The sequence below is a fragment of the Equus przewalskii genome, chromosome 8 (assembly GCF_037783145.1).
Source record: "Equus przewalskii isolate Varuska chromosome 8, EquPr2, whole genome shotgun sequence".
Taxonomy (NCBI): Eukaryota; Metazoa; Chordata; class Mammalia; order Perissodactyla; family Equidae; genus Equus; species Equus przewalskii.
In genome coordinates this window covers 42,870,328-42,894,403 of record NC_091838.1, presented here as the reverse complement: position 1 = coordinate 42,894,403, position 24,076 = coordinate 42,870,328, and the positions used below count along the sequence as shown (strand labels likewise).

The window sequence follows — 24,076 nt, the reverse complement described above, 5'->3', positions numbered from 1 at the left end:
CACCTCAGTCCAAACAGGATCCACATGAGTAGAGATGCCTCCACATGACTCTCTTGCCTTTGCCGGACACCGTTAATCCATCTATAGGTATTCAGAACTTTGGTTTGGAAAGCATTTTCAAACCCACTGTCTCTATTTTCTTCTCACTCTAAGTAACCCAAAGAGCAGGTAGGCCCTGTGTGAATGTCCACAGTTTGCAGGTATGTAAACAGTAAAACAGAGGTCATAACCTCCCTGGGTCACCTGAGAGCTTGGATGCAGAGCCCGAGGAAGAAGCAGAGCTAACTCTTCTTCCTCAAGGGTTCTTCTGGTCGGGTAGCACAGAGAGTCCTCCAGGCTCCTGACCTCTCTGCCTTTGGCCTGGTCTGAGGGCCTCTTCTGCCTCGGGGGCCAGTCAGTTGAACCCTGCGCCTACAGGCAAGTTCAGTCAGCTCCCAGCGTCAGTTACCACCTTGTCCTAAAAGGAGGTTGAGTGGGCCAGCATCCCCTATCTCTGGAGCCCAGACTTTCCTTCTCAAGAAGGCCAAAAAGTGGGCCTGTCTATGGTTTCACGCCTACGCTGGCCTGAATGGGCTCCTTGGGATCTTTGGCCACCATCACTCGCAATGCCATTAATTTTCCTCTCACAGCAAAGTATGTTTTGTGTCCCTTGGTGCCTCAAACCCTCGGGCCCTCACTTGGCCAAAGGGACCACTAGGGTGGGCTCTTCCTCTCGCCCTTCAGTTCCTCCTCACACTCCTAGGGTTCTCAGTTCTGTTCGCCTCCAGCCCCTCCTCTCCTCTCCCAGTCCCCCCAGTACCACCCGCCCCTCCCACATCCCCTTCTCCCGCTGCCGTCCGCCGGCCCCTCTTCTCTCGCCTCGGCACCCGGCTTTTGCTGCCCGGGCTTGTTTCTAACTTGATAGCGTCGCCCGGCTCGGCGCCAGGTCACGTGCGTTAGTGACAACCTCTCGCAGGGCGGCCCCGGGGCCCCCGCGCCGCCGATTGGTGGGGCCGGGGCTGGCGCGGCCCCGGGGCGGGGCGGCCGGGCGGGCGGGCCCGACGGGCGGGCGCAGCGGCCGATCAGCTGTTCCCAGCCCTGCACAACAACAAAAGGAGCGAGACGGGCCGCCGGCGGCAGCGGCGCCACGACAGGAGGGCTGGACCGGCCCCGCACCCGCGCCCGCCGTCCGGGAGCCGCGGCTACCTCAGCAGCCCCGCGCCGGCGCCCGGCCCTCTCCGCCCTGCACGCTGCAGCTCGGGCCCACGTAAGTGCGGGCAGGCCCGGCCCGGCGGCGCTGCCTCGACCGCAGCGCCTGCCCCGCGCCGCCGGGCCGCTGACGGGCGCCCTCCTCCCTCGCCGCCCCGGCCGCCCAGCCCCTCGGCCGCGCTCGGCGGGCCCGCGGCCCCGGGGTGCGGGCGGAGGAGCCGAGCCCCAGCGCTGGGCGGCGGTTGGGTATTTGGTTTCTGCCTCCTCCCCCGAGCGTGGCCTGTTTTCTTGGCCGCGGCGGGACCGCCCCCCTTTCTCCTCCTCCTCCTCCTCCGCCTGCACCCGGCAGTGCGACTCGGGCTGCCCGCTCGCGCCTCGGCGTCCGGGATCCCCGGCTCCTAGAGCAGCGACCGCGGCCGTCGCCCCGGGAGGCATCCCTGGGAGTCCGTGGCCCCGCCGCTCACCTCCTCCTCCAGCAGCCCTCCTCCTCAGCAGCCCTCCTCCAACTCTCCTGCTCCAGTCCTCCTCCTCCAGCAGCCCTCCTCCTCCTCAGCTGTTCTTCTCCTCAGGAGTCCTCTTCCTCCTCCTCCTCTTCCAGCAGCTCTCCTCCTCAGCAACCCTCCTCCTCCAGCCCTCCTCCTCCAGCAGTCTTCCTCCTCCTCAGCTGTTCTTCTCCTCAGGAGTCCTCTTCCTCCTCCTCCTCCTTCAGCAGCCCTCCTCCTCCAACTCTCCTCCTCCAGCCCTCCTCCTCCAGCAGTCTTCCTCCTCCTCAGCTGTCCTCCTCCTCAGCAGTCCTGTTCCTCCTTCTCCAGCAGCCCTCCTCTTCCAGCAGCCCTCCTCCTCAGCAGCCCTCCTGGACTTAGGTCGAGTTTGGTAGCACAGGGGGCCCTGTGGCCACGGGGAACCTTGCTCTGTTACCTAGCGACTGGTGCTTAGGTGCCTGCCTGTCGGTTGTATGTTTCTTGACCCTGCTTGATCTTACACCTGGCTGTGTGAACTTAGACCTGTGGATAGAGCACTTTATTGCCCATCATAATTAAAGTCCTAATTGTTTTGATCACTCACACTGATTGAGCACTTATTATGTGTCATATACTATGCTGAGGGCTTTACATGCATTAGTTTATTTGATCCTCACAATAACTCTATGAAATAGGCTTTATTATCTCACAGATAGGAAACCTGAAACCCAGAGAGATTAAGTAATTTACTCAAGACCACACAGGCAATTAAAAGGAAATGATGTTTTCTCTTTCTAAGTTGCAGATGAATTGTAGGTGAGGATTCTTTGTTTTTATTATATTTCCTAATTGCATCTTCTCATTATCTTCTATGTCAATTCCAATTTAGAGTAGATTAAGGAAGAACCCCTTTCCATTCCTAACTTCCAAGGACTTGGACATCCATTGCTGAAAGAGCCTTTTCTGAATACACAGTAGTTTCAGGACGGGGGGGGGGGGGGTGGGGGGGGGGGGTGGGGGGGGGGTGGGGGGAAGTGACCCATGGGGTCATTGGACACAGGTAATAATGAGGTGCCCCAAGATCCTGACATCACTTGCTTTGTAATTGAAATACATTTTTCATTGCAGATGTGAAAAGCACTCGGAAGCTTTTGATTTTAAGTCACAGCCACTATAATCTGAAATGGGAGTGTAATTTTCAGAGGCCCCTGCCTGGAACCAGGACCTTACTAATTTCTGTGACCAAGGTCTCTTGTTTTTTCATCCTGTCTTTTGTTCTTTTCTCTGAATGCTCCCTCCATTGCCCCCTCATATTTCTCTTGGGAATGGCTCTACTTTCACAATTTAAGGTTAACAGGCACTGAATTACTGCTTACTGCTGTCTTTGTCCACTGTCATTCAGTCTTCAGCGCAGACAGTAGAGGGTTCCTGGGACACCAGCTTCCCTGTAGCTAGTTGAACAGGAGAGTGGAAGTGAAACAAGCAAAGACAACTTTCTTGGCTTGGTTTTTCTGCATTTTAAAATCTATTTTAAATTACTTGAATCAGCATATTTATTTTTCTAAACTGTTGAGAGAGGATGAGATATAAAGAGAAAGATAATTTTGTGGCTGCTTTACAATCAAGATGTGTTAGGATAGCCACCTGATATTTTGAAACTGTCAAGAAGCCACAACTCTACACATAGTTAGAAGTTAGATCATCAAAGTTGTGGGGTTTTTTTTTTCTTTAATTTAAAAATGTTATTTTTGGAGCCTCCTACTGGCAGCCAAAACCAGCTGAAAAGCACTGTCCTCTAAAGTTCATAGAGCCAGAGTTGAGGCTGGAAAGAGCCTGAAAGATCAAGTGCAGGGGAAGGCAAGGCACCTGGAGCCAGACAGACTTATGCTCTCATGCTGGCTCCACCCCTGACTGGCTCTGTCACTTTTGAGCAAGTTACTTAATTTCTGAGCGTCAGTATTATTATTAGTACAGTGGGACAAATAAGTACTTCAAGTCCCTGTCATATACAACAATAAGTATTCAGCAAATTGTAGCTCTAATTATATTATATGGACAGTTTGCAGAAGAAGATATTCAGACCCAAAGATGCTAAATGACTTGTTCACAGTCACACAATGGCTTGGAATGAACTTTATTTTTTCAAGTTATTTTTAATATTTCAAGTTACCATTTGCTGGCTGCCTACTATGTGTCAGGCACTATTCTAAGTGATACACACTTAATGCTCAAGTCAGCACTATCATCCCCATTTTAGAGATAAGAAAACTGAAGTACCCAAAGGTTACTTAATATCGCAGGTTCACACAAGTTGCAAGTAGCAAAGGTAAGATTTCAAACATAGCAGGCTTTGGTGACTTGTCTTAAAAATGAGAAAATAGGGGCCGGCCCAGTGGCGCAGCGGTTAAGCGCGCACGTTCCGCTTTGGTGGCCCAGGGTTCACTGGATCTCGGGTGCGGACATGGCACCGCTTGGCAAAAGCCATGCTGTGGTAGGCATCCCACGTATAAAGTAGAGGAAGATGGGCAGGAGTGTTACTCAGGGTCAGTCTTCCTCAGCAAAAAGAGGAGGATTGGCAGCAGTTAGCTCAGGATTAATCTTCCACCAAAAAAAAAAGAGAGAAAATAAGTTATACTACCAAGCTCTTCCTGACTAGCAACTCCTTTGCTAAGTTCTCAAACTAGAATGTCCTTCCCCGTAAATATTAAACTCAGCCACCTTTCTCTGCCCACAGAGCATTTCTCCTCATGTAATAATATGAAAAACATCAACGATAAAATGTTAAGTAACAAAGCAGGATACAAAATTGTGCATTCACTAGACCACAACTATGATAAAAAGAAACCTTATGTGTAGAAGAAAATGCACAATATGGTGCCGGGGATGCCACAAGGCAGTGGAATAATTATTTTCCTTATTATTTTGTAAGCTTTCTATAATGTAGTTTTGTTCATTTTATAATAAAACAGACTTTTTTTTTAAGGAGGGGGTGGAGGCATTTTGAGCCAGCAAGACAGGGACAAAGCGGCCTTCTTGAAATGCCTGGGGGGGGGCGGGGGGAGGAGGGGGTGGGCAGACACTTTGTTTCTTTTCTCCACTAGGGTGAGACTGCCTGGCTGAAATTGGTTACCACTGAAAGCATGCAGGTGCCCCAGCAGCCCGGGGCACTGCCCCACCTACTCTTCTTTGGCTCTACCTCTTCACTGAATTCCAGAGCTATATTTGTAAATTTGTCCTTGTAGGACACATGCTTTCTCTGGAATTTTCCCTTTAGTTTTATCATTGCCCTAGAGTTGTGAATATCAAAAAGTGACGTGGTAAGGAGTGAAGTTTGAAGTTCTGCTTTGACTTTTAGCTCCACACAGAATCAGCCTCATCAAGAACCTCTGTTCCTGGGCAGCAGCCACTGTAAAGAGTAGCAATGACCGAGTAGGGACAGTCTCTGGGTCATCGGTGGGAGGATAGGCCATCAAGATTTTAGAGAGATATTTCTAGAATAGCACTGTCCAATAGAAATATATAATGTAAGCTATATGTATATTTAAATTTTCTAGTAGGCATATTAAAAAAGGAAAAGAGCAGGGGCCGGCTCTGTGGCCGAGTGGTTAAGTTCACACGCTTTGCTTTTGTGGCTGAGGGTTTCGCCAGTTCAGATCCTGGGCGCAGACGTGGCACCGCTCATCAGGCCATGTTGAGGCAGTGTCCCACCTACACAACCACAGGCACTCACAACTAGGATATACAACTATGTACTGGGGGGCTTTGGGGAGAAGAAGAAGAAGAAAAGAAGATTGGCAACAGATGTTAGCTCAGGTGCCAATCTTAAAAAAAAGGAAACAGCAGGCAAAATTAATTTTATTAATATATTTTATTTAACCTAATATATCCAAAATTATTCATTATTTCAACATAGAATCAATATGAAAATTATTGTGATATTTTACATTCTTTTGTGAGGGGTACTAAGTCTTTGAAATACACTCCAGTGTATTTATACATAGGGCACATCTTAATTCAGATGTAAAATTTTTACTGGAAATAATCAGTTGTTCCAAATGTACTTGAAAGTTTTCCCCAAATTGGCTCAATTGTCAGCTTTTAAGTTTACATTTTAAATGGATTAAAATGAAATAAAATTTAAAATTCAGTTTCTCAGTCACACTGGTTGCATTTCAAGTGTTCATTCACCTAATGTGCCTGGCAGTCACCTCATTGGACAGTTTTAAACATTGGGGTCTCTCCAACAGCTCCTTGTCCTTTGTGACACCTACAGAAAACAGGGCCAAAGGAAGTTTGCATAATTAGATCAGCATTACTTCATTCTGCTAGAAGTCTGTGGGAAGAGGAAAGGGGTGATCCAACCCAGTCTCCCCATTTTTCTCACAGTGAGATCGAGGCTCAGAAGGGCTAAATTGTGTAGCTCCAGCCACCTGTGGTAGAAGCAGAGCCAGAACCCTCTCTTGCTGCTGTCCAGGTCAGTGCTCCTTCTACCCCTCCCCAAGATTCCACTTTGTGTCCTTCCCATAGGGCCTCAACAGGTGTGTCATGTAAATACCACCAGTGGCGAGGGAGAGGTGAGGATGAGCTCTTTCCTTGCCTGGGTGGGCTCCTGGACACTACCCACCCAAGGTTGGTTGCCCTTGCAGGAGACATGAGACATCTGGAGGCAGCCTTACTTTGGGAAACCGAAAGAAGATCGACTTATGCTGCCCTATAGAAAGCTCCTCTGCAGATACGTTTCCTGTGGCAGTTACGTATGTTCCAGGCATAAGCTGGCTTCCGTTATATGAGTTTGGAGCTTTAGCCAGAGAGGGAAATTTGCAATTGGAAACCTGAAGCTGCCCAATTCTCAGTACCCCTAGTGATGTTTTCTGCCTTGTAGCTGCCACTTAACCAGCCTGGGCCCCACCTTACCCTCACACAGCATCACAGTCGGGGGACAAGGCACTCATTCAGGATGAGTAAGGGTTCCCCTGTGGGGTGCTCTCCTACTCCCCCAACAGCTCCAGTTTCCTTCCTGATGTCTGGCCTGAGCCCAGACCTGTACTCAAGAGAACTGGGATCATTCTAACCTGGTTCATCAGACACACAATTGTACCTGGGCCCAATATCTGCCTCCATAATTTTAGAGAAATAGGGGAAAGATTTAAAAAATATCTTTGTTTATATGCTCAAAACCTTATCTACATCAGAGCTTGTGAAAGTTCATCTTATGAGATCTAACTATCACACCCAGTAAGTCAGGCAAACTACACAGCCTGCTTTTGTTCTAATTTCTCTAATATGGAACATAAAGCTGAACTTGAATTCTCTTACTAGAGCTCCATCCTTCATGATCTGGCCATGTTGCTCTGCAGAAGGGTTTCAGGAAGACTGGTTAGGCAAGTGACACTTCCTGTTTACCAGTTTTTAATAATTAATTGCTGAGGATGATGGATTGTGACCAGAAAAATGTTCAAATGTCATTTATTTGAACACATTCATAATACTACACATTCGTAGTAGTGTGCCAGACAATTTCAGCAGTACAATTTGCACATAAAGAATTGAACCAGGAGTCTCATCAACCACAGATTCTAACTACATTTACAGCTAAAGATGTCTTTTTAAAATGAAATGTCAAGAGTCTGAAGTTATGGATTCAAGATTGATGCTTGTGAGAAAAAGAAGGGTCATTTAGCAAGGTGCCTGTTACCATTCCTGGATGATCTCATCCACTCTTATGGTTTGTGTTACCCCCTTTGTGTTGACAATTCCCAAATCTGTGCCCCCAGCAGATCTGTGCCCCCACCAGAGCCCTGTATTGAGCTCCCTTCTAAATGTCTCCAGGTGCGTGACTTACAGATTTCCCGAAGTCTGCATGTCCAAAATGCCCAACCTTCACCTTCTGTAGTATTCCTAATCCACTAAATAGTCAGGCCATAAACCTGGGTCATCTTTGACTTTTCCCTCCCCTTAACTTCTGGCTTACAAGGTCCTGCAGGATCTGGTTCCCGCTTAGCCCCCCATGTCTGTTCTCACAACCTTCCATCTGGATCTTGAGCCATGCTGAAGGTGCCACATCCTCACTCATCTACAGGTTTCCACCGTGTTCCTTCTCCCCCTTCCTCCATTCTTGATCTTCTCAACCACTCAAGATTGAAGTCATTTATTGCGGAAGTCCTCCCCTGACCTCCACGTGCATAGATCTGAGGAAGATCAGTATTTCTCCTTCTGTGGCATTCATCACCTGGGGTTGTTACACTTGCTGTGGAGGGCCTTATTCACTGCTTCTCCCTGTGCTGAGCACTATGCCTGCTGTGTAATAGGTGCTCAGTAAATATCTGCAGAATAATAGTTGACATTGACTGAGAACTTTGGGCCAAGTGCCTTGCTGAATATGTTGCCTGTATTATCATTTTACTAGAGTAGCTCATGGAGACCATCTAGGAGGTAGATATTGGCAAAGTCCAGAGAGACACCAGCTTGGCTTCAACTAGGACGAGAGTGTTGGAGAGAAGTAGGCGGCTTCAAGCTACATGTGCAGCTAGAGTCAGTAGGACTTGCTGATAGTTTGGATGAGGGGTTGGGTGTGGAGCATGGGGGATGGTAGGGCACAAGTCAAGGGTAACTGCTACCTTTTTGGCCTGAATAACTGCTGGATGCTGCTGAAGGACAGTGTACCTAAGTTTGTGAGGAAAAAATTAAAAGTACTCTTTGGTGTGTGTTAGGTTCGATATGCCCATCAGGTAACCAGGGAGAAATGGATATATTCTGGAGTTCCAGAATAAGATGAGACAAGGCTGGAGTTCCTCATTTAGAACTCACCAGAACTCCATGAGGTAGGAACTATTACCAACTGAAGTAGTGTAACTTCCTGATTCACATAGGGCATGAGCAGCAGACCCAGCACTTTAATCCAGGCACACTGACCACAGCACTAACTGCTTAGCCACCATGCAGTGAATGGTTGTTTCCAGTTCTACTCACTGTCAGCTCAGTTTTCTACATTGTAAATCTCTGCATGCCAGCTGTAGGAAGTGTTTTGAAGGTCAAAGTATGCTGCACTTACAGATTTTAATTTGGGATGCTTACAGTCACATGAGAAGTACAGAGCGGAGGAGAAAATGAGTCAGGAAAGATGAAAGCTGGCATAATGGCGGTCACTGGGCACTATTGCTGGGCTTATTTGGCAGCTTCTGGGCAGCTGAATATCATAGCAAGAACGTTAACATCTAGTTTTTGTTCCTCTACTTAGAGAAAAGCAGTATTGCAATTTTTCTTTTTTAAAGATTTTAATTTTCCTTTTTCTTCCCAAAGCCCCCTGGCACATAGTTGTATATTGTAATTGTGGGTCCTTCTTGTTGTGACATGTGGGTCACCGCCTCAGCATGGCCTGACCAGTGGTGCCGTGTCCACGCCCAGGATCCGAACCGGTAAAACCCTGGGCCCCCGCAGCGGAGTGTGCCAACTTAACTACTCGGCCACAGGGCCGGCCCCAGTATTGCAGTTTAAAATACATTTATTCAAATCTCTTATTATAAAAGCACAAATGTGAAAAAGAACCAACTCCTTCTCTTTTAGTTCACATTTTAAGATATTCACAGTTGGCATTTGAGTACTCCATTTATAATGTTTTGTAAATAAGAGATACTGCAATTCTTGTGTTTTGACTCCTGCAGGAGGGGAACAGCTGTAGATGTAGGCTAAGGCATGTGCTTTCTTCTAAGGGTGCGTGTGTGTACTTCTAAATTATTAAAATATATTCAAATATTATGTAAATACACGCTGGTTTAAAATAACCTTCTTTCTCTGTTTTGTTTTAGGGATAATGACTCTTCTTGCTTTTTGCCTAAGTTGAACAAGCACCTCGTGCACTTTAATCTCCTGTTGGTGCCATCGGGTTGTCTGAAGACGGGGTTTTGAAATCTCAGCTATCAAGGCATCCTGCCAAAGTTTCAGTTTTGCCTTAACAATGTTCCAGAGACTGAATAAAATGTTTGTGGCTGAAGTCAATACTTCTTCCAACAAAGAACCAGAATTTAGTGAGAAAGAAGATGATGAATGGATTCTTGTTGACTTCATAGGTAAGGTATTCTCAGTGGTTAATCATCATAGTAACAGTAGAAACTCTTGCATCTCAGTTTTTGCATAAGTAAACCAGTAAAATCTGAAGGTTTTTAAGCCTTAAAAGTAATTAAGCAGGAATTTGTCTAAAAAAATTACAGGAAACATCCCATGCCAGACAATCAATCAGTGAAGTTCATTGACATCACTTTCCAGTTTTGCAACTCTTCTACCCTGATCAAATTAGAGGCACTTTAATAGGAAACTCTAATACTCAACAAGCAGTAATCCACATAGCTCGTTATATGTTTACTCAGCAGAAGAGAAACAGTCTTAAAACTATTCCTGTAAAGCCAACATAATCCGTCCCATACAGTGATACACCATACACACATACACAGTGCTCAGAAATTATAATCACTATGAGTGAATATTACTGGTTTTGTTTCTGACCTAAATGAGGGGGGAATCTAAGCATCAGCTAACAGTATTGTCTCTTCTTTTTCCGTGCTCTGTGATATCACCATGATACTTGTCCTCCCGTGGGACTTCACCAATGCCTGTGGACTACCATCTAGACACTTGCACTGGTTTCTCAGCAGCAGAGGACGAGGAAGAAGACATCAGTGAAGAGGCACCTACTGAGCATCCTTCAGTCTTTTCCTGTTTACCTGCATCTCTTGAGTGCTTGGCTGATACAAGTGATTCCTGCTTCCTCCAGTTTGAATCCTGTCCAATGGAGGAGAGCTGGTTTATCACCCCTCCCCCATGTTTTACTGCAGGTGGATTAACCACTATCAAGGTGGAAACCAGTCCTATGGAAAACCTTCTCATCGAACATCCCAGCATGTCTGTCTATGCTGTGCATAACTCCTGCCCCAGTCTCAATGAGGCCAGCTGTGGGACTGACGAATTTCATGACCCAAGTAGTCCCAGGTATGTTGTATTTTACTCTCTCCACATGCAGTCTGTTTAGCATGCATTTTATTTATTTCTACTACAATGCAAAGCTAAGTTTTTAGAAGATGCAAAGTAATCTTGTTAGAGATTCATGAAAGTATCTGCACAGTGCACAAGGCAATTGATGTATGAAAAAACTTGTTCATTATAAATTTTCAAAAAAGTTAGTCATATATCCTTGTTTTATTATTTTCTTCAAAGCATTTGTTAACATTCTACCTCTGTATATGTGTATATATAAATACACACATATGTTTGTTATCATTTTGCAGACCTTTTGAAAGCAGGTTGCTGACATGCTGAGTGACTTTCAAATGGCAAACACTTAGGAGAAGAGGATGATTTTGTAGGAAACCAATGACATTTACATATAAGATACTGTGAAAGAAAAAAAGTTAGTTGTATCATGGCCCCAGTTATATAGTGGAGAGCTGTCTCATTTATAATATTCTGCTACTGAATGGAAAGAAAAGACTTGCATTCCTGCTAAGTATCTTAGAATATAACTCTAGCACTTTGTAGACTGGATTATTTGGGGTATCAAATTCGACAAGAATAGTACATCTTAAAATGCAACTCTATTTTCTTCCAAGTAGTCCTAGCTAGGTCACATCAAATGGCACTTAACCTTGAAAACCTGAGAAATCTTAAGCCTAAAGTAAAATGGCAGTTTTACCAAAACGTTCTGCTCAAAGAGTTATTTTCTGCCTTACAAAGGAAAGAGTTCACACCGAAACAATGTTTTGTTGGTCTCTGGGGGTGCCCAGTGGTCTGAAAGGCTCTGTTTGAATGGCAGGTGGGTTGGGGGTCTAGAAAGGTTCATGGAGGGTCCTGGTCAGTGAAGAGTGATATGTTCCAAAACAAACTTGTAGACGTCCTGTGGCCTCTATCCAGGGAATATATTCGAGATTGTTCCCACCCACTAAAATAAAGCCCATGGCCATGTTAATTTGCTCAAAGTCCTGCTGGTCCGTGATGCATGTTAGTGGAATGTTCCTCATGGTGTTACAGTATTTTGGAGATGCTGCACTGACTTAATTCCCTTAATAACTGTCAAGGGTACAGGTGAATTGGATTCTTAGGAGCAGTTCAGAATATTCCTGTGGTTAGTGCTATCATCCAAAGGGCCTCTTTTTGGATTGTCCAGGCTCCAAGTCTACTAACTAGACCATTGTATATATCTTCTGCTATTTCCTGTTTGCCAAATATAAACAAAGCCCAGGCAGCTCATTAATTTGTTAACTTTACCGGAGTTTGCTGCACTCTCAAGTCTCAATATTGTAGATGATCTGGAATGAGGATAAACATATGCTTGTACCAAATTGGAAAACACTTGGCTTATGGTTACCCAGGCTTTTCTTTTTTTCCTTTTTTTAAAGATTGGCACCTGAGCTAACAACTGTTGCCAATCTTCTTTATTTTTTCTGCTTTTTCTCCCCAAATTCCCCCAGCACGTAGTTGTATATTTTAGTTGTGAGTCCTTCTAGTTGTGGCATGTGGGATGCCACCTCAGTGTGGCCTGATGAGCAGTGCCATGTCCGTGCCCAGGATCTGAACTGGCGAAACCCTGGGCTGCCGAAGCCGAGCATGAGAACTTAACCACTCGGTCACGGGGCCAGCCCCTGGTTACCCAGGCTTTATACTGGGTAAGATCTTTGATGGGAAATGTTACTTTAACTGGCACTTTATTCAGCGCTATAAGTTTTTCAAAAAGTTAGTGTTTCAGGCATTCCAACAAAAATTTAAAATATAATTTTTTGGAGGTGATATTGATTTAATTATTTTATAATTGATTGAAATTAATTTCTTCAGTTCTTAAAAATTCTTCCCACCTGATTCACCTCTGAGATGTTCTACTCAAGAATTTAGCATGATTAATAGTCACTTTAAATTTAGTGGCATTGTAGATTTACTTTGCAGTATTTGAAGAGTACGTGTGTGTATGTGTATTCAGCAGCTTTGTAAGTAACTTATTATAGAAGCAGTATGTATGCATTGCAGAAAATTAGAAAATGCGAATATGCAAAAATGTAAAATTTTAAAGTAATATTCTCACAACCTAGAGATGAATACTGTTAAGACCTCAGGGCATATATCCTTCCATATTGTTTTTTCGGTATGTGCCCGTGCCCACGCGCATGCACTCATGCACATGCACTCACACACACACCATTTTTAATCTAAATGGGATCAAGCTATATATACTATTTTATAATCTGCTTCTTTAGGCAATGATTTCCACCTTTTTCTTTTTTCACTAAAATTTCACTTCATGTCCTCCACAAACCATTCTCAGATTTCCTCAGTAGAGCCCAGAATATTTCATCTAGTGTGTACAAACCAGCATCCAGTCCAGGATGTTGCACTGCATCTGGTTATGTGTTTGCAGTTTTGATGCAGTGAGAATGTTCACTTTTTAATGTCTTGTTTGTTTTCATATCTTGTTGCATGTTTTGATACAACATATAGGATAGTCAAATATGTACTTTTCCATATATAAAGGATCAAAAGAACACACTTAACTTTATATGAATTCTTTCTGAACATAAGAAAGTACTGCAAATTATAGTTTTACAGTAACTAAAAATTTTTTAACATCCTTTTTTTGGATTTGAAATTCTTACAAGAAAGGCCCAAATAATCAAGGGAGAAATCAGATGTTACCAAAATTAGGGGGATGGCTATGTAGTAAATATGTATATTTTCTGAGCAGGAAATAAATCATGTGTCTTTTAGAAGTTAGATTGTTTCCAACCTGCCTTTGGGGATATTACCATAAAGCAGGTAAAAGTAAAGTACTTCATACTTACAGATGGGCTTCAGAGTGTGTGTTTTATTGCATTTTAGCCTTTTTAAATATTGTCTGTGAAGGTTCATGTGCTATCATAATCTGAAATTAAGTACTATTCCCTTTAACGACCCTTAGTACACCAGTTATAATAAAGAAAAATTGACCACAGTCTAACATAAAATTACATAGCATTTTAAGTCTTACTAGTAATTTAATAGTTCACCATTTAACATTTGTAGGGCCAGGAAAAGCTGCTTATAAGACTCACTGGCACAGAGTAAGTATATTCCCTGTGAAACTGTGATGTGTGTTATCAGTCTGCGCAGGGAGGCTAAGGACTCGAGAAAAAACCACTATCTTTATTTTAACTTCTCTATGTTAGTTTCCTAATGTGACCTGCTTTAATTCCACTATTTAAAAAATAGATATTAAAAGGTAACAGTATTTTCCTCTAGTGATTATAGGCAGAATATATAACTGCTATTTCTGTGTAAAATGACCCTTAAAAATCTTAAAACTCTTCATGTTATGTGTTAATATAGTTTAGATCTATCCTATTTGATTAGCTTTTAATATAGAAACTATAAAATAATTATATGGTTTGTAACCATATTTTAAGATTATATGTTCTCCAAGGGTCTTTTTAACATTGCTATGCAATTGTCATTCCAAAATGTGCCCTGTTGTGATATGAATTGAAAACTCAGAGTTGTCTTCTGTAATACTAAGTGGGTAGCTTCTTACCTAGAAAAATGTTAAATGAGTAGAATTTCCTGATGCATATTTCTCTTAAATATAGATTTTTTAATTTATGGAATTCTATTTAAATGAGACTTTTGCGTTTTTTTCTTCTGGTTTTTCTCCCCAAATCCCCCCAGTACATAGTTCCACATTTTTTTTAGTTGTTGGTCTTTCTAGTTGTGGCATGTGGGACGCCACCTCAGCGTGGCCTGATGAGCGGTGCCATGTCCACACCCAGGATCCGAACCGATGAAACCCTGGGCCGCTGAAGTAGAGCACGCGAACGTAACCACTCAGCCATGGGGCCGGCCCCTTAAATATAGATTTAAAGCTTGTTTCCTAGAATGTGTTACTTAGAGACAGAAAATGTCTTCTGAAGGTGCTCTTGGCACAGTGCATCAGTGTTAACCCTGCTTCATGACCATGGTTTTTGGAGTAAGCCCTGTGTTAGAATCTTGGTTGAATCAGTTAATAATTGTGACCTTAACATCTCTGAGCCTTAGTTTTCTGATCAGTAAAATTTGGGAATTAAAATATTTTCCTCTTAACATTATGGTGAGAATTAAAGCACATAATATTTACAAAACAGTTGGCAAATGCAGATACTCAATAAATATTAGTTCCCCTCTCAGAAAAGCTTATATAAATGTGTTTGCTGTATAATTGAAATTCACTCAAAGTGTAAAGCATTTTTTAAAAAAATACAGTCTACTAAATTAACCACCTGTGGATTATTTGGCATATTTCTGTTAAAAGTTGGCTTCTCCTTTCTACCATTATTAGTCAATGTGGTCACAAAATATAAACTTATCTGTCAGCCATGAGACACTAAGCTCTTATTCAACCATAAACAAATGGTGTGGCAAATTGAATTGCTAAGTAACTTTTTCAGTTTCATTAATAACATACCCTGTTATTTCATACATCCTCATTTTTTTCTGTTCCAGAGTGGAAGCTCAAAGTGAAATGGGGCAGCACATTCATTGCTATGTTGCAGCTCTTGCCTCTCATACAGCTTTTCTGGAACAACCCAAGAGCTTTCGCCCTTCCCAGTGGATAAGAGAACATAGTGAAAGACAGTCTCTGAACAGAAATAGCCTTCGTCGCCAAAATCTTACCAGGGATTGCCACTCTCGGCAAGTCAAGCACAATGCTTGGGCTGTCCATCAGCCTTGCCCACGTCAGTACAATTACTAAGAATTTCAAGTTTGGTTGGTTGGTTTCTCTTGGTTTGTGCATATGTATGTGGACGTGCGTGTATGGACAATGAAAATGCTGTCTCTTTACAGCCAATTGATGACCAATCACATAGTTTTATCAGTGTGTTTAGACACTATCTTGAAAACCAGATTTACTTGCTGTGTATCACATAATGCCTTGCTCTTAACATTTACTTTTTTGTAAACTTTTTCAGAATATTTTTGGAAACATATCAATACAATTACAGTGTTTGGTGTTTAGGGATGTTTTTAAATCTGTTGAGGTGTACATGAGTTAGCATTTTAAAGACATTTCTTCCTGAGTACGAGAATAGGCATCTTTTCAATTTCATTTTATTTTGTATTACTTAATCAATCTTTTGAGTAAGCAAAAATTTCTCAGGGTCAGCCATACACTTTATTGACCAGTACTTGATAATCTTTTCTGTATATAATGAATACATTTTTACACACTAACCTAAGCATTAACAAGTGATAGTTGCCATGGATATAATGGAATTATGGCTGAACTTTCTTTTGAAAGATAACTTGATATATTTCTGTGTGTATGGGTTTTTTCCCCCAGATTAGCCATGCAATTCATTTTGGAATTCAGGTACATTCAGTGTTAGTGAACAGTGCGTTCAGTAATTCCGATGTGACTGTGTGATGTGGTACAGACATTACAGGTATTGTGGGACAAAAGCGCTTGTCTCACACGCAGAGGGATTAAATTAGATCTGTGAAATTGTATTTGGAAAAACATATGTCTGTGACTAACCCATGAGTTCACTATTTAAGTTGTTTGGATTCTTTCCTGCCAGCTCTGCCCACTTGCCACCTCACATCAGCTATAAATTCTGAAGTACTTGTCCAGGCACTTGAGTGACTTAATGCTTACTTCTGCCCAAGGGAAAAGAGATGGGCTTTGTATTTCTACATACAGTGATACATCCTCTGCCATGGAGCCTGTCCTGCCAAATGGCAAGCAAGTGTGGGGGGGCTTCCTGGTGACATCTTTTCATAGCATCTAAATGAAAAGTGACGAGTTGGCTTCTTGAGTTTTCATTTTTTGTCTTAATTCAGGCTTCAGGCAGAATCTTTAACCACTTTGGCCTCTGTTTCCTCCACCAACGGGGGAGTAGTAATATTTACCTCCTTCACAGTTGCTGTGAGGACTGTATACTGATTCGAAGTAGGGCTGTCTAGAACTGAACCTTGTGTGTAATTCCAAAGGCCTCTCTACTGAATTTAGTGATGGGATTGGGGTCTGTGGCCATTTTTATGCCACAATTGTTCTTCAGAGTGTTGGTGCTAATGAGGCCAGGTGCAGGGTTCACTTGACGCGGAGGCCAGTTAACTCAACACAGAGAAAATCTCTTTCCTTACCTCTAGCCAGTCACTTTATGTTTTAGCAGTTGTGATGGGTTTTGCTGAGCCATCCACTCTCTCACCAGTTTCCTCTGAAATTACGTTAAACACAGTTACAATCTAAAAGCAAATTCTACTGACAGAATGGTAGTATCACCTTCGTAATCAAATAGCTTATTTTTCCATCTCCTCTGCAACCCTAATTAAATAAGTACACATCTATACAATGTTTTCAAGGGAAAAGCATATAGTTATGCGAAGTATTATTATATTTTTCAGTAGCCCTGTAGCAGCTTGCTGCAGGGAACCATGGGAGACTTTTAGGTGAAGAGCTGGGCTCTTTTCTGACTGGATTGGGATGTTTGGAGTCGGCAGAGATCAGATGGTATAGTTAGATGGTGGTGTTAGGTTGTTCTCCACTGGCTATGATGAAGTGCCAGGAATGTCTCCTTAGAACAAGTCTAGATCCCCCTTTCTCCTTACTCCCCGTCCATTTCGACTACCCCTTTATTTATTTCTTTTCTAATTAGGGGCCAAGTCTGTAAAGTCAAACTGAGCTAGAAGTTATTTTGTTACTATTTTGTGTTTACCAGAGTTGGGAGATAAGATAGAGCTTTCCTGAAGGTGTGTGTGTTTTACACCACGTCTGTTACAGGGCCATATGTTGGTAACTTGAAAATAGACCAGCTAAATGTCTTCTGGATGTGAGCATCTGAGTACATGGGGGTCTCTTTTTTCATGTATCACATGCAAGTTGTTAGTACCTCACGAGTTACAGAAGTTCAGCCATTAGAATTTGTTTGGCAGCATGAACAGGTTTGTATATTAAATCACAGTGGTCTGTTTTTACTATTAGTTTTTCAAATTTCCTGATACCTTAAATATATTTACATCTCTGTCAGTTACTGACATTTTGTATGCCTTATCTGGGCCTAGTTTTTTATGCTTTGTACCTGGAAAACAAATGATTTCAGTCTTTGGGATGTTCAGGGTAAGGGTTACCACACCGTCTGTGATATCACACTGTGGTTTCTATATCAGTATCTAAGGTTTCTGTCTAAAATTGGCACATGTAAGAATTGAAGAAAGTGGTTACATAATTCAGTTGAAGTTCTTGGTCATTAGATGTTTGTTAGGCATCTACTATGTGCAAAACACAGGACCAATAATAACACAGAATGATGTTGACCTATTAAATATTCTTTGAAACATGGCCAAAATGCAGTTTATTAGAAGTTAATTATTATTTTTACTGTTGTAAATATTAGTGGTTTACAATGTGCTTTAGTGCACCTTCCTTTCAACTTCAAGCAATGAGAAATAAGACCCCTCTGAGTTTAGTGCTCTAACTGTTTCTAAACTGATGATACAGAATGTTACTTGGAAAAAGTCTGGAATATGTGGTGCACACAAGCAGTGCTTCATGAATGAGTTTCTTAGTTTTTACAGTGCACCATTTCTCAAAGTTTGTGTTTTTGTTAATAAAATATTTTATAATGTATATCCTATGTTTATTACTTTTTCTTCCTCAACTAATTGAATTATGTACTGCACTGTAAGTTGAAGATTAACCATCCATTATTTATCTTCTGTGGCAATGCATTTATATGATTGGTTGGGTGAGGAACTTTTTGCAGAAGATGCAAAGTGATTGGATTTTTGACTTTCTATTCCAGGGAGCTTTTTTTACATTAATTTCCTGTACATTTTTCCAGTTCCAGTGCAAACTGTTCCTGTTTACATCTTCTCTGTTGTATCAGTACTTTGATTTAGTGAGAAGACAGTTTGCTTAAAACTTGAGAAGGCCATTTGGCATCGCCTATTGTTTTTACTTCTCAAATCTGTGAGGTACACTGGTTTATAATCTTTATATTTTCATTGAATCTGAGTGTCTTTGCTATTTCTCTTCCTCAAGGAAATATATTGTCTTTATATACCCTTGAGAAAAGAGAGCAAAGAAGAGTATCTTCCTTATCCTCCTTTTCTTTGAGTTGGAAACAAAAAATGAAGGATTCCAACTAGAAAATAGACATTTAAATTTAAATAGGTTAAGGGAGAAAGTTTAAGAGTTTCCAAGTATTAGTTTTTGTTGTTAGAATCAGTTAAGAGACTGCTCCTTGTACTGGAGATACTAGCCTATGTTTGTATTGTTACCTTAAAATTATCTTTTTATTTTATAAGGCCCATACATACTGGTTAAATTCTTTTAAAAGTTGGGCTACTATCATGGATGGTTTCACTGCCATCAGCCATGTCGATGTATTATAAATGGCATCCATATCTACTTATTTTAATGCTTAAAGTTTTATATAAAATGCTTTATTTAGAAAACGTACATAAAACAGTGGTGTCAGCCTTGCCATGTACCAATTTCACTTGAAATTTGACACCAATTACAGTGGTTCGGGGTGGGAAAGCGTACAGATAAGGGTACCTTTTTTCTATTTATGATAGTATCCTTTATGTGGTAGGAGAAGTTACTATTCAAAGGAAGGCAGCTTAAGTGGATAATGTTTTGTATATTGTTGAGAATTTTCCTGACAACATTGTTTTTAAATTATGTAATTGTTAAATGCCCAGTTTTGCTCTTATTTGCCTAAAGTTTTAGTATTTGTTTTCTGGGTGGACTTCTAAAAACCAAACCAGTACTTGGGGCGGTTAGATGTGCATGTTTCCAGGCTTGGTGTGTATGAGTACTTTTGCTTGCTTTTTGGTTGTTCTCCCCGAGAGATTTGGAACTTTAATCAATAATTGTGTGTGTTATTTAACAAAAAAAGTGGCTTTGGTTTTTGTCTTGAGTAAAATTGTGAACATGTTTGCTTTTCAAGGGCAGGGCATCAGTTAACAGAGATTGAAGAATATTGTAGGTTGTACTATGTGCCTTCTCAATGTATTTCTGGACACAAATTTTTTTCAACGACTTGAAAACTCAAAAGGGACATTTGGTTAGTTTATACTGTACATCAATCTATGCATAAATGGCAGCTTGTTTTCTTGAGCCACTGTCTAAATTTTTTTTCTGTTTTTATAGAAATTTTTTATACTGATTGGTTAATAGATGGTCAGTTTTATATACAGACTAAACAATACAGCACTTTGCCAAAAAATAAGTGTAGCATTGCTTAAACATTGTGTATTAACACCAGTTCTTTGTAATTGGGTTCAGTGGTGCATTTTGCACTGCCTGGAGTTATGGTTTTTAATCCATCAGTAAATAAAATGTCCTTTAACTTCACATTCGTCAGATGCTCTTATTTTATCTTTATGGTCATTAGTCTTAAAACTAGGTAAAACCTACTTAAAGTACTTGCTATTTAGTTTTACTTGTCCAAAAGAAGTGTTTAATGTGCACTTTAAAGTACTTTTTGTAAAACTCGTGTAAAATTAGTATATTAAAATTTTTTACCTAAAATGAGTAATCAATTAAGTGAACATGAATTTGAGGGTGACTCCCAGCCAGTACCATTTCCCTCCAACCAATCTGTGTTAAGAAACAAATACAGAATTTAATATACTGGTTCTTAGCCTTTTTTAAGGTAGCTTGGTGAAATCTCGATGTCTCTTTTCCCGTATAAATGTAGACACAATCTTATTTAAACATTTTATGACACTGTGGACATCCCTGATGTCCATTAATGCCTTCTATTGTGGAGCTCTAGTCTGAATAGGCCAGTAAACATTCAGAATGCTTCAATAAGAAGACCAAAGAATAACTCCCATGTTAATGAATCCTTGGGAAAGATCAGCATTCTAGAATTGTAACCTATTTCAAGACAGATTTTTATCATCTCTGAGATTCTCAGCTGAGATGAAAAGATCTGGGGGCAGGGGTGAGGAAGGGCCACCCAAAACTGAAAATAAGGTCATGAAAGTTGACTTGGAAAGGAGCAGCTTGAAATCAAAGAGGCTACCCTAGAATGGCAGGTGGATTGTTGCTACTGAGAATAGTGTTTACCAGGCCTATTTACAAGGTGGCCAGAGTGGCTGAGGAATCTAGCAGCTGGATCACATGTTAAGGGCAACGACTGCATGGAGTCTCAAAGGTACGCGAATCAGAAGTGAAGGTGGCTTGTGGGGATGGGCATGTCACAGTTTCATAGTTTGGCATATGGTCTAAGATTATCTACCTCACTTGTCTGAATCTGTACTGACCAGAAGGTAATTCATTGCAGTATTGTCTGTAAGTATAAAATATTGGAAGCAACCTAAATGGTTATACATAGGAGAATGGTTGAAACTATCATGTCACATCCACACAAGGGAGGTCTATGCACATCAATCAAAAAATATATATATGAGAACGAGCTCTATGAACTGATTTGGAGTGATTTCTGAGACTCCTGAGTGAAAAAAAGCAAAGTGCAAAAGAGTATCTATAGTAAGCTACCCTTCACGTAAGAAAGAAGGGAATATAAGAAAACATGCATGTATCTGCTCATTTGTGCAAAATACAGGAAGAATAAACCAGAAACTAAAGAGATTGGGTACTTACAGAGGATGAGTAAAAAAGAGCTGGAAAAAAGGAATGGGGCGCCGGCCCAGTGGCACAGCAGTTAAGTTCCCACATTCTGCTTCGGCAGCCCGGGGTTCGCTGGTTCAGATCCCAGGTCAAGCCATGCTGTGGCATACGTCCCACATATAAAGTAGAGGAAGATGGGCATGAATGTTAGCTTAGGGTCAGGCTTCCTCAGCAAAAAGGAGGATTGGCAGCAGATGTTAGCTCAAGGCTAATCTTCCTCAAAAAACAAAAAAAAGAGGAATTGGAACCGATTGATGGAGATAAGGAGGGAGCAACATTTCTCTGAGCATCCTTTTTTGTATGGCTTTGGCTTTTAGAACTATAGTAATACTTCCAACAGCCTCCAAAATAAAAATTGAAAATCAACAAGGGTGTGTGTGTAAGGGATGGGGCACCCAAATTGGAAACAAGAAATAACAATTGAACCTAACTGTTACAAATGAGTACATAACCACACTCAAAGGAAACGGAAAGAAAAGAACTAACCTAAGTAACTGGAAGTCAGTACTTTTACTGGGTACTGTAAGGCTAAGGCAGAACTGTGCACAAATATACTATTCTAATTAGTAAATCTGTCTCACAGGTATGAGTTAGCAATTGTTATTATTTTATGTGTATACTAGGGCTGAACAAGTGAATATGTGGTAGATAATGAGAGCCAGGTTTCTCACAGTGTGTGGCAGACACACCCTAAGGTGACCCCTGGTGAGTCACAGCTTCTGTAATCCCTTCCCCTTCTGTGCAGGTTGAATCTGTGACTGCTTCTAACCAACAGAATGTGGCAAAGGTAATGGGATGTCACCCCTTGATTAGGTTACATTATATGGCAAAGGTGGAGACTTTGTAGATATAATTAAAGTTCCTAGTCAGTTGACTTTAAGACCAAAAGAGAGATTCTCCTGGATGTGACCGACCAATCAGGCAAGCCCTTTGAAAGAGAATCTAGAGGTCACGGATTTGAAGCAGCAGAGACTCTCCATGTTTGGGTTTGAAAAAGCAAACTGCTATGAATTCTACAGTCACAGCCAGATGAATCTGCCAACAACCCCAGGGAGTGTGGAGGCAGACCTTTCCTCAGTCAAGCCTCCAGGTGAGAATGCAGCAGAGAACCCAAATCTGCTGTGCCAGACTTCCGACGTACAGGAACTGTGAGAAAATAAATGGGTGTCATTTTAAGCCGCTAATGTTGTGGCAACTTATTTTGCAGCATAGAAAAAGAATTATACTGTCAGACAAAGAACTTACAACTAAGGAAATGGAGAAGACTAGAATGAGCTTTATGGTGTTAAAGTGGAATGGGAGGTATTGGGGTGAACCTAATTTTTAATATATGTACAGATAGATATAGAAATAATTATAGATGTGTATGTATGCATTAGTATACACACACACACTTCCTTGAGAGGACCTATGAGAGTAGCAATGATAACACCTTGCACCCAGATCTTGGTTCCTAAACGATGAGGATCAAGGCTGCCCCAGGGAGAGAAGCCCAAGGCCTCCTGCCCTACATATTGATCTGTATCATCCTCCGGGAAGCATAGGACGTCCTGACCTGATCCGACCTGATTCTTATCCAAAGTTATAGGACCACATGATAACCAGACCCCACCTGCACTGATAACATTTTAACGATTTTTTTCATGATCTTTCCTTTGTATTGTAGAGAAATAACTCACATACCTATGCCTTATAAATTTAGCCTTAACCCTCAACCCATTGCAGCTCTTACTGACATGGGTCCTGTCCCCATGCTATTCTCTGAATAAAAGAGCACTACTACCAGACCTTGAGAGTCCGAGAAATCTTTCTTTCGACTCCTCGGCCTGCCGAGTCTGTCGTTTCTTCTGGTGGCCCATACAGGGATCTTGCTTCACCGGCTTGTGAGCTGAAGTTCTGGTAAGTGCACTTTTCTTCCTTGTGCCTTCCTCTTTTTCAAGAATGGATCTAAATTCATTTCTTCGTCGGGAACCTTCTCGGACAGGTGTATGAATCCAGGTTTGCTGCCCATGGCTACTCTATGGGGCAAATCATGACATTCAGCCTGAAGAGTATCAGTACCTTAAGCCTGAGGGTGATGGAGAATGAATTAATCCATTCCTTCCTAATCCTATCTCTAATATATAAATTCTACATGGGCACAGGTCGACCACCTAAGTCGTTAGGATGGTTGCCAATCTTCAAGACTCCTGTGGCAGGTTTCTTTTCCTAAGGCTGGATTGGGGTCCCTCCCTATGACTCCTGACCACACTCCAAAATGCGGGAAGTCCCAATTGGGACTCCGGTTCAAGGAAAGTACCAAATTCTAACCTTTCGTTGAGTATGGGAACCCCTTCTTGGGAGAAGGGCTCCAGGACGCAATTGGGTAGAATGTCCCCCAGACCGGCAGAAAATTCTTCACTGTTTTTCTCTATTCTTTTCCCTCTGGGACCATTCACCAGGCACCTATTACTGCCAGGCATAATAGGGAAGGTATACAAGAGATACAATGCAGGGGGACGCCCCCATCACCCCTTGCTATAGGAACCCCACAGGAGGAACAACAGGTAGGATGCTGCCCTAGGTTCAGGGGGGATTTTTCAAGGTAATAGACCCTTTTCTTTCATCTCTCTTCTTTTGTCTTTTTGCTTCTTAGGACCATGGGAGCTTCTAATTCCATTCCTAAGGACTCACCTTTGGGCTGCCTTTTAAATAATTGGGCAAAATTTGATCTACAAGATCTAAAGAAAAAGAGACATCTTTTACTGTAGTACTGTTTGGCCTCAATATACTCTAAATGAGGAAAAATGGCCCATGAATG

General features: G+C 41.9%; 1 protein-coding gene and 1 long non-coding RNA gene across 11 annotated transcripts in view; one reads left to right on the top strand and one right to left on the bottom strand.

Moving 5' to 3' along the window:
* The window catches only part of LOC139085246 (uncharacterized), a 30,347-nt gene extending 28,544 nt beyond the window's left edge, over positions 1 to 1,803 (bottom strand). Inside the window, exon 1 of the long non-coding RNA XR_011543445.1 lies at positions 1,653 to 1,803. This is a non-coding gene — a long non-coding RNA (uncharacterized lncRNA). The remainder of the gene's footprint in view (positions 1 to 1,652) is intronic.
* Positions 1,012 to 19,992, top strand: TP53INP1 (tumor protein p53 inducible nuclear protein 1). 10 transcript variants are annotated; one of them, XM_070631778.1, is made up of 7 exons: positions 1,022 to 1,246; positions 2,778 to 2,896; positions 6,036 to 6,123; positions 9,455 to 9,715; positions 10,274 to 10,631; positions 13,686 to 13,723; positions 15,135 to 19,992. In XM_070631778.1, exons 4-6 carry the CDS (start codon positions 9,604 to 9,606, stop codon positions 13,705 to 13,707), a joined length of 492 nt encoding a protein of 163 aa, XP_070487879.1. In that variant the 5' UTR covers positions 1,022 to 1,246; positions 2,778 to 2,896; positions 6,036 to 6,123; positions 9,455 to 9,603; the 3' UTR covers positions 13,708 to 13,723; positions 15,135 to 19,992. The 10 variants fall into 10 exon arrangements, with proteins under 10 accessions (XP_070487873.1, XP_070487878.1, XP_070487877.1 ...); XM_070631777.1 differs by lacking the exon at positions 6,036 to 6,123 and having other exon boundaries at positions 1,017 to 1,246; XM_070631773.1 differs by lacking the exon at positions 13,686 to 13,723.
* Positions 19,993 to 24,076: the final 4,084 nt, after the last annotated feature.

Bases quoted from the DNA above. Each gene is read 5' to 3' on its own strand.
- TP53INP1 (XM_070631772.1), top strand. From the start codon at position 9,604: ATGTTCCAGAGACTGAATAAAATGTTTGTGGCTGAAGTCAATACTTCT. The intron at 9,716-10,273 runs GTAAGGTATTCT...ACTACCATCTAG, and splicing joins GATTCTTGTTGACTTCATAG to ACACTTGCACTGGTTTCTCA. The intron at 10,632-15,134 runs GTATGTTGTATT...TTTCTGTTCCAG, and splicing joins CATGACCCAAGTAGTCCCAG to AGTGGAAGCTCAAAGTGAAA.